The 13877-nt window shown below is 40.6% G+C and overlaps 1 protein-coding gene across 1 annotated transcript; it reads right to left on the bottom strand.

Annotated features, from left to right (window-relative positions):
• Positions 1-3599: 3599 nt before the first annotated feature.
• On the bottom strand, positions 3600-10664 carry pih1d1 (PIH1 domain containing 1). Its single transcript, XM_030793376.1, has 10 exons — positions 10572-10664; positions 9937-9994; positions 6936-7124; positions 6671-6732; positions 6481-6562; positions 6194-6290; positions 5163-5195; positions 4682-4760; positions 3810-3953; positions 3600-3707 (listed from the first exon to the last, which is right to left on the bottom strand). The coding sequence occupies exons 1-10, from the start codon at positions 10650-10652 to the stop codon at positions 3666-3668; spliced, it is 867 nt and encodes a 288-aa protein (XP_030649236.1). The 5' UTR covers positions 10653-10664; the 3' UTR covers positions 3600-3665.
• Positions 10665-13877: the final 3213 nt, after the last annotated feature.

The following is a 13877-nucleotide window of genomic DNA, read 5'->3' as shown; positions in this document are numbered from 1 at the left end:
GGCTGCACCGGAGATGAGGGGGGGGGAAAAAAAGGTATGAGACACTTTATACCAAAGTGCACATCACAGATTAAAACCGAACAAACAAAGAAAAAAAAAAAAGGATTTGTGTTTTAGGACAGAATTCAATTGTGGTATGAAACTGGGAAAATAAATAGAAGAAAGCTGGTGAAAATACAGTTTTACGACAGTGAAAAAACAACCAAGGTGCATTTAAATGATATTTTATTTTATTCAGGAAAATGTGGATCCCACTATGCACAGATAGATAGAGAAAGCGCACGCGCGCGAGAGAGAGAGAGAGAGAGAGAGAGAGAGAGAGAGAGAGAGAGAGGGAGGCCTGGTAGCAGTAACTATAAATTGCTCTATTTTATCATGGTGTTGACATGGTGTTGCTGGCATCATGCAGAGATTGATGGAGTGACAACAGGTGGGAATGTTCAGACAAGAAGAATGGGGTGAGATACAGTTTCTCACACTTTCTTTGGTTCTCCCCATCCTCTGTTTTCGCTCTCCTTGATTAAAAGAAGGTATTCCCCTTTCCACTTCCTCCATCCACTCAAGAACAAAGACGCTATGTCTCAGTTTGTTCTTGATGACTGACACCAATAAAACAATAATTTCATAAAACAATAATAATTTACTTCCTTGAATCGCTGCGGCAGCTGGTGGAAGCTCTTTTTAATGAATCATCTAACCTTCAGGAATCTTTTACAATAAATAGTAGTTATCCATTTGGTTTATCCTCCCTTTATTATGTGTATTTTGCACTTAATAATAGATGCTGATATCACTCATATGTTCCAGATTATTGGCTCAGACGAGCGCCTCTCTCCTCAGTTGCCTTATACGTACTTCCCTCCTCTGCCTCCCACGATCTCTATTACTCTATCTTCACTGTCATCTGAAACAATTTATAGTTCACGTCATTCGCCTTCGGGAATTTATGATGGGTTGAGCTGCCATCGCCTTTACTAGTCCCCCTACCCGCCCCCGCCTGTAACCTCGCCCCCAGCGGCTGTCTTTCAGCACTTTATCTCTTTATCTTCGCACTAATGAATTTTTCGTAGTACATATATATACATACATACATATATACATATGTAAAGCTAAAACAGATACAGAGAGTGTGCTACAATACCGCACGCGCAGTTCTAATTTAAGTGAGAAAAAAAAAACTCTACATACAGTACAAACATTTGTATGAATATTATAAATGCGTACCTCTAAGGATATACTAACCTTCTTCATTCGTGGCAAACTTTAGCGACAGAGTTCAAATTTGAACAAAAAATTTAATAACGACTTTTGTTTGTTCGTGATACGATACATTGGCCCGGGACTGAGGAGTGACTAAAATAAAGGCTGTTAGAAGGGAAAACGGTCATTTAGAGATAATGGAGATGGGTGATCGGCGGGTAGAAAAGGCGGATTTGGAAAAGTCTAAAGTTACTCCAGGAAATCAGGGGGGGCATTAGCCACGGCATTTTGAGGGTTTAATTTTAGTCAAGGACGTAGTTGGGGGGGATTACAGCGGTCATGACGAGTCATTATCGCCGCGAGAGTGGATTTTATTAATAGTTCCGGGTGCACTGAATGTGTTGACTAACTGTACAAAAAGTCTTAGGATCTTGGATCAACGATCGATAAAGATGACTTCACTGGACAATAACGCACACGTACGCACACAGTTGTTTTAATATCTCCCATACAAAACTTTGCTCTCTAAAGTTAGATGGCCTTAACTCAGCATGTGTGTCTGTGCGGTAAACCAACAAGGGTGGAATGTCAATGCATCATTTTCAGGTATGGAATGTCAGCCGGAGGACACTGTTATCTCTCTCTCTCTCTCTCTCTCTCTCTCTCTCTCTCTCTCTCACCCACACACACACACACACCCACAAACAAGCACCCAGAGCTTTTGTTTGCCTTTCTTTAAATAAAAAAATGAAACACAGGTATTGACTTGATCACCAACACATCAGGGCACCCAATACAGTAAAGATACATATCTGTTGATTTGAGAGGGTTTCAAACAGATGAGAGAGAGAGAGAGACCCCTATATTTTGTTAGGCAGATCTGAGATACAAGTTTCCAAGTCTGAGCTAAACTTTTATGGGCTCAGATCACAAGACACCCAACACATTAATACAACATTACAACACAGACACACATCTGTAGAGTTGAGGGGGTTTAAAAGGATGCCTTGGAGAGACAGACAGAGGATGCAAGGCAGACAGACAGACATGCAGACAGACAGACAGATTGATTGATTGATAGATAGATATGAAATATGGCTTTGCGAGTTCCAGATAGACTACCCTAAGCTAAATAGGACTATCATTTCTTTCTCTCTGACTTAAGATCCTAAGGAGGCAAGGGAAAGAGGGAGAGAGAGAGAACTGAGTAAAAGTTTTAGGACACATAACATTTTACATCAGTTCATAAAGTCAGTCAAAAGTGCAGCCAAGAAAAGGGGTCGAAAAAAAAAACCATATTACCTATGGTGAGATCAAAATGGCTTTTCTGCAGTTGCCGGAGCAGCGGAAGGTTACACACACACACACACCACACGCGCTGGCAGAGGGGTGAGTCCCAAAGAATTGCTATTGTTGAAGGTGAGACAAGGGGCGGTTTTTATAAAGGGAGGGGGCAAAGACGAGAGTTTTGGGGACAGTGGGATGGGTGGAGTACGGCAACAGGCCATGTGCGGATTAGCGACGGGCTCTGGAACAGAAAGACGACCACCAGCAGGGATTAAGAGAGACAGAGGAGCTGACCTCACTCAACAAACGGAGGGATAAAAAAAGAGAGGGAAACAACAGAGGGGATGAGGAGGACAAAAATAGGCCTAGGGATTTAATGACGCATATTCTCAGAACACATATTTTTCATTTCCATTCTTAAAAGAATTTAAAAAAAACCCCCAAAAAAAACGACTATTTGTTCATGCGGAAACTGTATGTTTTACACAAAATCAAGTTCAAAATTCTCTAAAGGTCAAAGGGTGTGAAAATGATGCTACTTTCTATTCTTATGTCAGTTTAGTTTAAACGCGTAGTTTGGCTGCTTCCGTAACCCATATGAACGTCTGCTCATACCACTCCTTAGTCTTACAGAAAAAAAAAATGTAGAAACTGAGAGAAACAGGAATGCTGATCAGTGATCAGTGTTTGAGGCCTTTTTTTGTGTTTTAACTGATGCAAAAGTGAATCTGTCTTTATGGATTCAGAGTTCCAATCTATACTTTTTGTCGATTCACATGTCCTCCTGATACTCAGGGCTTGGTTGGGTGCCTTGAGGTCTTTAATGGTCATGTGTAACAGTCAAGCTGAAAATGTTTGCCAGCAAACCCAGCGCCAAAACATGGGACAAGAAGAGCAGCGAGGCCTCCACATGTTTGTGGCTCTCACTTATTTCAGTTATGTCAACTGCAGTGCAGGAGAGCTCCAAAATGTCAGTCAAAGGGGAAAAGACAAAAAAAAACAAAAAAAAACGGATTAGCTGGTGACAGTAACTATGAAAACTACGCTGTGATGTGACTGCATGCCCTAAATCTTCACAGCCGAGAAGAAACCACACGTCTCACAGCACACTGTACAAACCACAATCAGTTTATTAGAGTGAGAAAAAACAGCATCAGATAAATAACGCTATATTTTCCTCATGACGATGAGGACACCACTGGCATGGTCACAGTCAAAATCTGAAAAAGAGAGAGAGAGAGAGAGAGGGGAGAGAAACTGTTCATTTACAGACCGGGGAGGAGCGGCAGTGAATGAAAGAGACACTGTATGCTGGAGTGTACCTGTGTGTCTGTGTTGAACTTTGCAGTGCTGTTCTCCTGCTCGATGAGGAATGGAAAGAAAAGGTCCAGATGGAAGAGGGAGGGACGGGCGCTCAGAACCAGCCTGTCCTCGCCCAGGTCCAGAACGAGGGAACGAGTGGACGACTGAAAAGAGAGAGGGTTGGCAGGCGAACGGGTGGGGGGAAAAAGAGAAGAAACGGCTGAGAACAGTTGATTATACTTCCATCCACACTTTCATCGCCTGCTCATACCTCTACCCCTCCATCTCATTCCTCAGCTCTATCCTTCTCTTTTACCACCCTTCAACACCCTCTACTTGTTCACTCTCTCTCTCTCTCTCTCTCTCTCCTCTGTTTTGTCATTATCCATTTACGCTTTACCACTGAGCTGCATTACCTCTGAATTCATCGTTACATGTTTAGAGATGAATAACAGAATAACAGATGCTTTTGATTGATGGTTTTTTGGTTTTTTTTTGGAGGTAAGCCACTATGTTCAGGAGTAGAACACCATCTGTGTTGCCGTGGCGACAAATGCCTTGGCAACACAGCAAGAACCACAGCTGCTGTGATGGCATGAGGGCATGACATGCTCTGTCCTCCCTGGAATCTAATTTCTCTTTAGCTTTTTTGTGTTTGTGTAGGTGGGCATAATGTTGAGAGCACTGATAAACACCCCCCACCCCACCCCACCCCACCACACACACACACACACACACACACACACACACAAACAAAATGGAGTTGAGTCCTCTGTTTTTCCTCTCGTATTTCCTGATGCCATGTGACCTGTTCATTCATCTCTTTGTAAATGTGAAGTGTGGTGAGAGTTCAAACAGAAACAGAGCGAAAGAAAACAAACAGATTACTCACCACACCGGGCAGTTTTATCTCTGCCACCAAGTGCTCTGCCTCCCCAAGAGCAGGCTCCACCAACAAAACAAACTCTGGCCTAGTCAGGGAGAGAGAGACAGAGAGAGAGCGCAAGAATGATAGACGGCTAGGTCAACAGAGGATACAGGAGTGGCACGATGAAAAGACAACAGCGATGTTATTCGACAAAAATAGAAACAAACTGACAAAAATTCCAAAATGTAACTGTATAATTTTATGGTATCTGATTCCTCTTGGATAAACAAATCCCAATAAAACAGAGGATACAGGAGTGGTATGATGAAAAGACAGCGGTGATGTTATTGGACAAAAACCAGAAACAAACAAACAAACAAAACTACAAAACGTAATTGTATCATTTTAATGGTATCTGATTCCTCTTGGGTAAACAAATCCCAATAAACAAAACCCACCCGCACGCTCACGTGTACCTGCAACCGCACCCAGAGAATGCACTTACTTCTTGGCTGCTGTGGACTGTGAATTTGTTTCCCTGAAAAAATTTAAAAAAAAAAGAAAAAAAAAAAGGATAAGGAAACAGACTCTTGGTCTTATGCTGATAAAACCAACTCCCCTTTTCCACCCTTTCCTCTTGAACTCTGGGTAGACTTTGAACTCATCTTTGGTGAAACCTCATGAAAAACGAAACAAGACAAAAAAAAAAAATAAAACAGAGTGCTCCGTGCTCGCTGCTAACTTGTCTTGCGTGTGCGTGTGTTCGCTGTTTCGGATGGGTTAAATGCAGAGTCCAAGTTTCCCCTCGGGGAGTTGTACAGTATCTCGAAAAAAAGCAGATAGATACCAGTAAGCGTTTCTTGTGTGATGACATATCTACAGGCCTTGTATCTGCAGCCAACTGATTCTGGTATGTTCTGGGGCAAAAAAACCCCAAAAAACCCCTGACTGAAATAATACAACTTCTGTGATAGGGAGAGTCTAGAGCCAAGTTCAGAGTCTCTCAACATCCTTTACTGTGAGAAAAACCAGACATGCTTTAAAAATCTACAGGGACATGCTTTAAAAATCCACAGGGACATGTTTACACCTTTCCTAAATTTCCTTCAGGATCAGTATGGTATCTATCTTATCCATGTCTGTGGATGTTATAAAGAGAGTGTGATCTGGTGTCATATGTTGCCTGTCCCCTCTCTCTCTCTCTCTCTCTCTCTCTCCCATCTGTTTGAAACCGCCTCACACACATACACACACACAAACACGTGCATGCGCACATAAACACAAAGAGGCTATCACACACACACACACACACACACAAACACAAAACAAACAGCCTCACATTTGACATACCATTCTATAACCACTAAAACAGAGAGATTAACCTTGAGAACACGAACAGAAGCGAACGGAAGAGACAAGTGCAGTGAGCGGGGACTGAGCTGAGTGTCAGTGAGGGATGACCACGTGTTGGGGTTCGGTCCAGGGCTTTTGCTTCATCAGCCAATGAGAGAGGGACAAAAAACGAATTTGACATACCCGGAGTCTATCTCCTGAATGACCGGCTTGCTCTTGGTACGAATGTTTTGCTCTGTGACAGAGCCAAGAAACTTTCTGTTTTTCAAGATTTTCCAATCTGGAAGAAAGAAAAAACAAAACAAAAGATGTGAATCTTAGAGCTTAATCTCTAGACACACCTATTTATACACAGACATGCATACTTTCACTCTGCCCAAACACACAAACACACACACACACACACACAATTGCTCGGTTAAAACAAAAAGAATGCAGAAATGCCACAGCATGTTTGAATAAACAAATACCTCGACTAAACTCCATGTTGTATTTGTTCTCAAGTCCCTCCAGAGAAACAGCGAGTAGAAACTGCTGGAATAAATCATCTTTCTGATGGGGAACAAAAAAGCACCTTCATTACAGACTGATGGACAGACAAACACATATTTCCATAAACAAACACACACACACACACACATAGGCACAAAAATAAAACACCTGACACTTCTGAAAGAATTCATCATTGATGACCACATCATATACTGTGCAGCCTTTTGAGCCTGGAGGAGATTGCAGAGACAGACAGAGAGAGACAAAAAGAGAGAGAGAGAGAGAGAGAGAGAGAGAGGGAGAGAGGGAGGGAGAGGGGGGGTTAAAAAGAAAGAAATTCCCATTCTCACAAATCAATATGCTTGTAAAGAAATAAAAGTGAAAAGAAGAAAAAAAGAAACTCTGCAGGTGAAAGATGAGAAGGAACACTTACTGTTGTCCAGTTCTGTGTGAGGCTCGCCGAGACTCATGGGTACTCGGTATCCAGTGGGGTCCTCTGACTCCAGTAGCTCAACCAGTGCCTCACGGGATAGGGGAGGAGGGGGCGGGACAGCCGGTGACTGACAGATGTTCAGAAACACCTTCTGTTTGTCTGGTAAGGACAACGTTTTCACACATATGCCTGAAAAAAAAGAAAGAATATAATAAGAACAGGAAGGAAGCGCTCTATGGAAACCACAGACAAAAGAACAAAATGAACAGAAGTTATTACGAACTTTGTAATAGAGTTAGGCTCCAAGACGCGTGTACAGCTTTTCCATGCTGACACTCACAAAGTAAGTTCACGGGCAAGGACCGCAATGTCAGAGACACCATTTAAAACCATGTTCATTCGAATCGGCGTAATACGTTCCATTACGTATAGAAAGATACTTTGTTTCATATTTATTTGAGTAGAGAAAAAACTGACTGACAATGAATCTAGGCGAGGCGGGAGTAAAATGTTGTAGTATCCGTATAGGGAAAATAACTGGGTTCAGTGGACTGGAGGTAATCTGCATGAGGCAGCTGAGGCTTCAAACAAGCAAAGCCCTCAGCTCCAAGACAGGAGCCGTCAAGCTGTGTGTTACCAGCTTCACTCCTTGTTTTGTGCTGTCATTCCCATAAACATCGAGTAACACCTTTAGACCGTTTATTGTTTATTGTTTATAGGATCCCCCATTAGTCAAGCTGTCGAGAATACATTGCATAACAAAAACAAAACAAAACAAAAAACAACTACAAGGACACAAAATGAACACTTTGAATAAAAAGGATGAAAAACTAATAATGATTCAAAAAAAACATTAAGTCATTGTGAAACACGCTAAAACAAAACAAAGTCAAAAAAAAAAAAAAAAAAGAGAGAAAAAAAAAAAGAAAAGAGAATACTATAAATGCACTCACTGACAAGGACTGATAATAATAACAGCGATTAGACGTATAACTAACCCAGGGAATTCTTAACTTGTTTATTAAAAGTTAGATTTAATATTTACTTTTGTTAAAAAAAAGACGGCAGCTCGTTCCACAATGTAATTGCTCTGTATATAACTGCGCGTTGAAGTGAATTAGTGTTAGCCTTTGGAACCACAAGACGTCCTTCCACCGCATGTCCTGTGCTATAGGTGTGGGACTTATAATGTCTGTGGAAAAGATGATATTGATTTAGAGGGGCCTTGTTATTTAAAACTGTCCAGGGTTGAGAGTAGTAGAGAAGCGTTTAGCATATCTTCGACTTTAAGCCAATGTAAACGTGAATGCATGCAGCTGATGTTGCAGTACTCCACATGAGCTAGAACCAAAGGCACCTGTAACCTTTTCGGCATTAGGTATGCGGTGCAGCGCCTAAGTAAGGCAAGGCCTCTACTCATTTGGTTCACAACATTGTCAATTTGCTTCGACCAGCACAATTTACAGTCTAGGATGACACCAAGCAACTTTGTTTCCCTTACCAGTCTTTTGTTGTGAAGCGCAGGTTACATAATCAGTGATTAGAACCGAATACTACGCTTATTTTGTTTTTGATATATTTAGGGCCAGTTTGTTTTCTTTTACCCATCTTCCTATTTTTGCCGCATTGTTCATAGCGTCTGTGAGGTCGGCCGGTGTCCTTGCCGACGTGTAAACTGTAGTGTCATCCGCATACCATGCTAATTTGGCATTGTTTACCACTAGAGGGAGATCATAAGTGAAGATGGAACACATCAGTGGGCCCAAACAACTTCCTTGTGGGACACCACCCTCTACTCTTCGGTCTTATTATGATCTCTGCTCACAAGGTATTAGAAATCTGACTCGGAGTGATGCACTAATTGTAAGTCGCTTTGGTAAAAAGCGTCTGCCAAATAACTAAATTGTAAATTGTACTCTTGTGCTGTCTGAGAAACTCCTGTTAAAGAAGACTTTTTGAGATTGTTTAGTCAGACAAGTTTTCACCCAGGTGACTGCTAAAGGTTTAAAACCATAGCTTTCCAGCTTTTTGAGTAACAGCTCATAGTCAGTTACATCAAAAGCTGCAGTGAAATCTAGTAGGACAACACCACAAATTGTTTTGTTATCAATTTTTTCATAGCCAATCAACTGTCATTTGAGGGTCGAAAATGTGGCCTACAGCCATTCTGAGAAGTTTTCCATTTATATTGTCAATGCCTGCTTGTCACTTTTTGCAAATTGACTTGATTATTTTACTCACTGTGCCTCCCTTTAATTCAGTAAACTGCAAGAATGATCTTTCAGTAGATCTTTTATGTTAAGAATAGAACCATTGTTCACTTTTCCTGGTGACAGCTGTTTTCTCAATTCATCTACTTTATTACTAAACTAATCACTCAGACGGTTAGTGATGTCTATTGGTTTAGTGATGAAGATGCCTCCGGTTGGAATGAAGGTTGGTTGTGGAGAGATTTTTTTGTACTCAGTATATTATTTAATGTACTTACAGCTTTTTCCCACCGTTGCTAAATGTACTTAAATTATACCCTTTCTTTTTTCTCAGGTTTAGATTTGTGACAAAATTTCTCAATTTGCAGTACTTCTTTTTGACATTTACACTGCCTGTCTTGGTTGCACAGAAATTTGTGTTCCTAAACAAGGCACATTGCGCGGTGAAGAAAAATATGTAAACAATGGCGAGTCCAGGAGCACTTGCTGACAGTGTATCAGTATCTAAGTGGTGGAAAGAAACACTTCCAAGTGACTCAATGGTACAGGAAGAGGCAAACCTGCCTCAGCATGTTCAGTGTTCACCATCTGTCCAAACATAACACACACTTGTACCATTACGAGTTGGATAAGATCCGTTCCACTGAGTCTCCCTTATTAAGGTTGCATTTTGGAGTTCCAGTAAGTTTACGCTTGTCTGCCCTGAGTACTAGCTTAGAGCAGACAGTCACGGTAACTGTTGGTTCCAGACCATGACTGAGCACAAATATGAGACTGGGGGTGGTCTTTACCAGGGTGGGGGCGAATGACTCTGGAGGAAGAAGTTTCACTCTGCATTTTTCCCATGGTCTAAAAACAGAAAGGGCAGAGAAATGCTTTTGTTTATCAAGTGACCTTGATGTGATGAGTGTTTAAACACAACAAGAATGTAAAACAAGGTAAAACATATCTGTACTCATCTGGAGAGTAAATGCATATTCTGTGGACACGGATTATTAGGTATGGTGGGGACCTGCGTTAATCTCAAAAGGTGTATGACCCGGTCACCTACAACATACAGACTCCCTGTCCAAAAGGAATCAAGATTCCTCTCTGCTTCTAGACCAAATATTTATTGCCTACACATAGAGAATGGAATGCCTGGAGCGATGCTAAAAGTTACCAGAGGCGCATGGGTGCTGTACTTGAAATGTTAAAATTAAGTACCTTATACTCTCCCTTTCCCATTCCTCCATTTTATTGTAAATTTTCACACACATGATTTGAGCAGAAAAAAATTCAGATATCAAACCATCCTTCACTCATGAAATATGCTACAATACGTCGTTTACCCCCCCCCCCCCCCCCTTTTTCCTCCTCTCAGCCAAATGCGTTTCAGATTGCCCAACGTCCAAACCTCTCTGGAGAAATGTAGTTAGTTGTGTACCTGTAGCAGTAGCTGTTTATACAGTTCCTCTTGTTGCTGTTGGTCGAGCTCGGAACTAAGTAAAGATGTGTCAGTTTCCATGGCTACTGCGAGAAAAACAGCAGAAAAGACGTGGTTTAGCTTAGCATATGTTATTTGTGTAAATTACAAATGTAAAATGATACATTTTCACACGACCGAAACGTGGCTAGAAACGGTATATATATGTATGTTGACAAGGGGGTGATACCTCTTTGAAGTTAGATTCTGCTTGCTACATGTAATGTTGTGCATAATCTTAGCTCGTAGGGTTAGATTTACCACTTGTCAAAACCTCAGTTCATGTACTTCAGTAGGTTTAGATTTCTATGAGGAAATGTGGAAAATGAGGAACTATTACATTTTACAGTTGTTGTTAAAGTTTTCAATTACAGACCGAGAAACACGTTACCTTCTTCACACTTTTTTTCCCAATCTGCTTTGCTAGTTAGCTGACTACATACACTGTGTAGTTTCCTTCATACGTCACTGTTCTGCTTTGGGGGGGTTTTCAAAGTAAAAGTAGCACGTTTAAACGCGCTTTCGGGGTAAGTAGTAAATCAAGATTTTACATGCTTCCAGTTGTTACGGTGTGGTGATAAAAGCGTAAATGCCATTGGCATATTTCTTTTTTAACGGATCTGAAGGAACTCTAAGGGCACATTATGCAAGGCACCGTTTGAAGACGATTTGAAGTGAACAGAATCGCTCTGGAGAATTAAAGAGACCCTCCGCACTCCTGCCAAACAAAACAGCACAAGCATTACATTACTGACATTTTTACATTGGATGTCGACCAGACATGTTCAGACAAAATTGTCCTAATTTTGCGGCAACATTTAATGCCTATAATAATGTAACCAAGAAAGCTTTAGATTAATAACCAGTATCGGCAAACAAAGAAGACTTGCTTGAAAAACACACTATGCTTTCAGAGTGAACTACATTGCAATACAGCCTACCTAGTTTTATTTGTCTCTATGAAAGGAAAATATCTTGGCAATATACCAAGAGAAACAAAATCCTTCAAAGCTTGTCCTCAGCACAGCTACGAGCAGGCAACGTCCACTTTGATATCTGAAGGTTTATGATCATTGTAAATATGTCTCCAGATCACATCTTTCGTAATACTGACTATGGCTTGATCCCAGAATCCATATCATATTTGTATAATCCATGAAGCAGTTCATTTACAGCTTTGAACCTTGTGAAGATCACATGAACATGGACAAACCTTTTGATATACAGCCTATACAATTTGCCCCTCTACAAAACCTCAAACTTGTCGGTCCAATAGGTCACTATAAAATTCTGATTAAGTTTAATGTGACAGGCCTGTCAAATATCATAACAAAACAACTCGCCTTTGTCTAAAACATAGTCCACAGTGCAAATATGGGTCAATTGTTTCCTTTAAGAAAATAATTATCAAACATAAATACAACGAATACAAGCAAGAGCATATGGAGACATGATAAAGGTTGTATAATTTATTACATCTCTCACCACTCACAATTATTTTATGCAGCAGGTGTGTAATGCTCACTTCAAAGCACAACATATAGTCTTTAAATATGCTATTTACATACACATGAAATATCAACACACTTTGTTAAAACACAAACACCCCCCCCCCCCCCCAAGATAAACATACTTTACACATACAAACATGCTATAAACACCCCCACAGGTCCACCCAGGACCTGGATGGGTGTTTCCACACACACACACGCAAACACACACACACACGCAAACACACACACACACACACACACACACACACACACATATATATATATATATATATATATATATATATATATATATATGTATATAGGCTGGTACAACAACAGATTGCTAGTGAGGCCTTTAAAGATTGTTAGTTCATAGTCTACATGGCACAATCAAACAATCATATTCAGCTGTTCCACAACTGCTCTCATTTTCAGAAGCAAAATATTAATGAAAAAAAAAATAGCTTTACCAAAAACCATATATTAGATCTGTATATTTATACGTAGGCTTGGTTTTTACTTTTCTCATTTAGGTTGTGTGCTAATACACGTTTAAGCACTCTGCACCCTCTTGCTCTGACTCTTTAAAGATACACAGTTTATACATGCCAATGTATATTTTAAAGACATTCCTAAAGATATGTAATAACAATTATAATGTCTTGGATGAGGACTCACAGCTTGCAGGTTCACAGCTAAACACAAAAAAGCCATCACAGTCTCTGAAGAGAGTCACTCATGCATTTTATGCTCCAGTCGCTGAAAGACTTTGATGTAATGAGTGTTTAAACCCAACAAGGCCCGTTGTGGGGAAATGATAAGGTAATGATCATGGTAATGATAATGATAATTTGGTTAGAAAATAAAATAAATAAAAAATAAAATGGATAAATGATGAAAATGATTACAGGGCTGGACTGAAACAAATATAAAAGGAAAGGGCATTACATCACAATCAATGTTTAAACACAACGTCCGTATACATATGAATAACCAGCTGGTATGTTGGGGGCACCCTTACAAAACATCAGCATATGTGTCTCCATGTGTGTGTGCACGCGTGCGCTTGTCCTGTGCGTGGACCACACAGGCATACCCAGTAGGTGATTTGTTATTTTTTATTGCGGGGGGGGGGGGCCAATGGTCACTGACACTACTCTGCAGAGTGTATAGGGAAATGGAAGTTTAACAAGGAGGGTGGCAGATTAACAAGGGGGATGCATTTTGGTCATTTTGCTAACAAGGGGGATGGCATCCCCCCCTCATCTCCGTACAGATTGCTTCCTGGGCATACCACACAACACAGTACAAGGTTGGATCCAGTGGTCCCTCAGCTGAAACTTCCCTCTCTGCATGAAACTGTAGCAAATGTAGTAATTGCAATTCGTTCTAATGAATATCATCGGTGTCAGTCTCTTCACACACGAATCCCTTTTTAGTGAGAGGTGTCATCAATAAACATTTTGAAATGCACATTTATAATTATGGTGTGAACAATCAACATAAAATGATAACCAGCTCTTAATTACTACCGCTGCGTAGATATTGTGAATAGCCTGGGAGGCTCGCAACTTGCAGTTAGCAAGAATACTAGGAGTTATGAAACCACTAGCAAGATAAACTGGCGTAGCTTCTATCAAAGGTAAAATCAGTTCACACACAAGGACACAAATACAAAGTAACAACTGGCATATGATTTACAATCAGTCAGGATGAATGAAATATTTAATGCGTTTATTTACATCGTTGGTCAAACAAAAAACTAATAATGTAA

The sequence above is a fragment of the Chanos chanos genome, chromosome 16 (genome assembly GCF_902362185.1).
Source record: "Chanos chanos chromosome 16, fChaCha1.1, whole genome shotgun sequence".
In the NCBI taxonomy this organism is placed as follows: Eukaryota; Metazoa; Chordata; class Actinopteri; order Gonorynchiformes; family Chanidae; genus Chanos; species Chanos chanos.
This window is presented reverse-complemented; position numbering and strand designations above follow the sequence as displayed.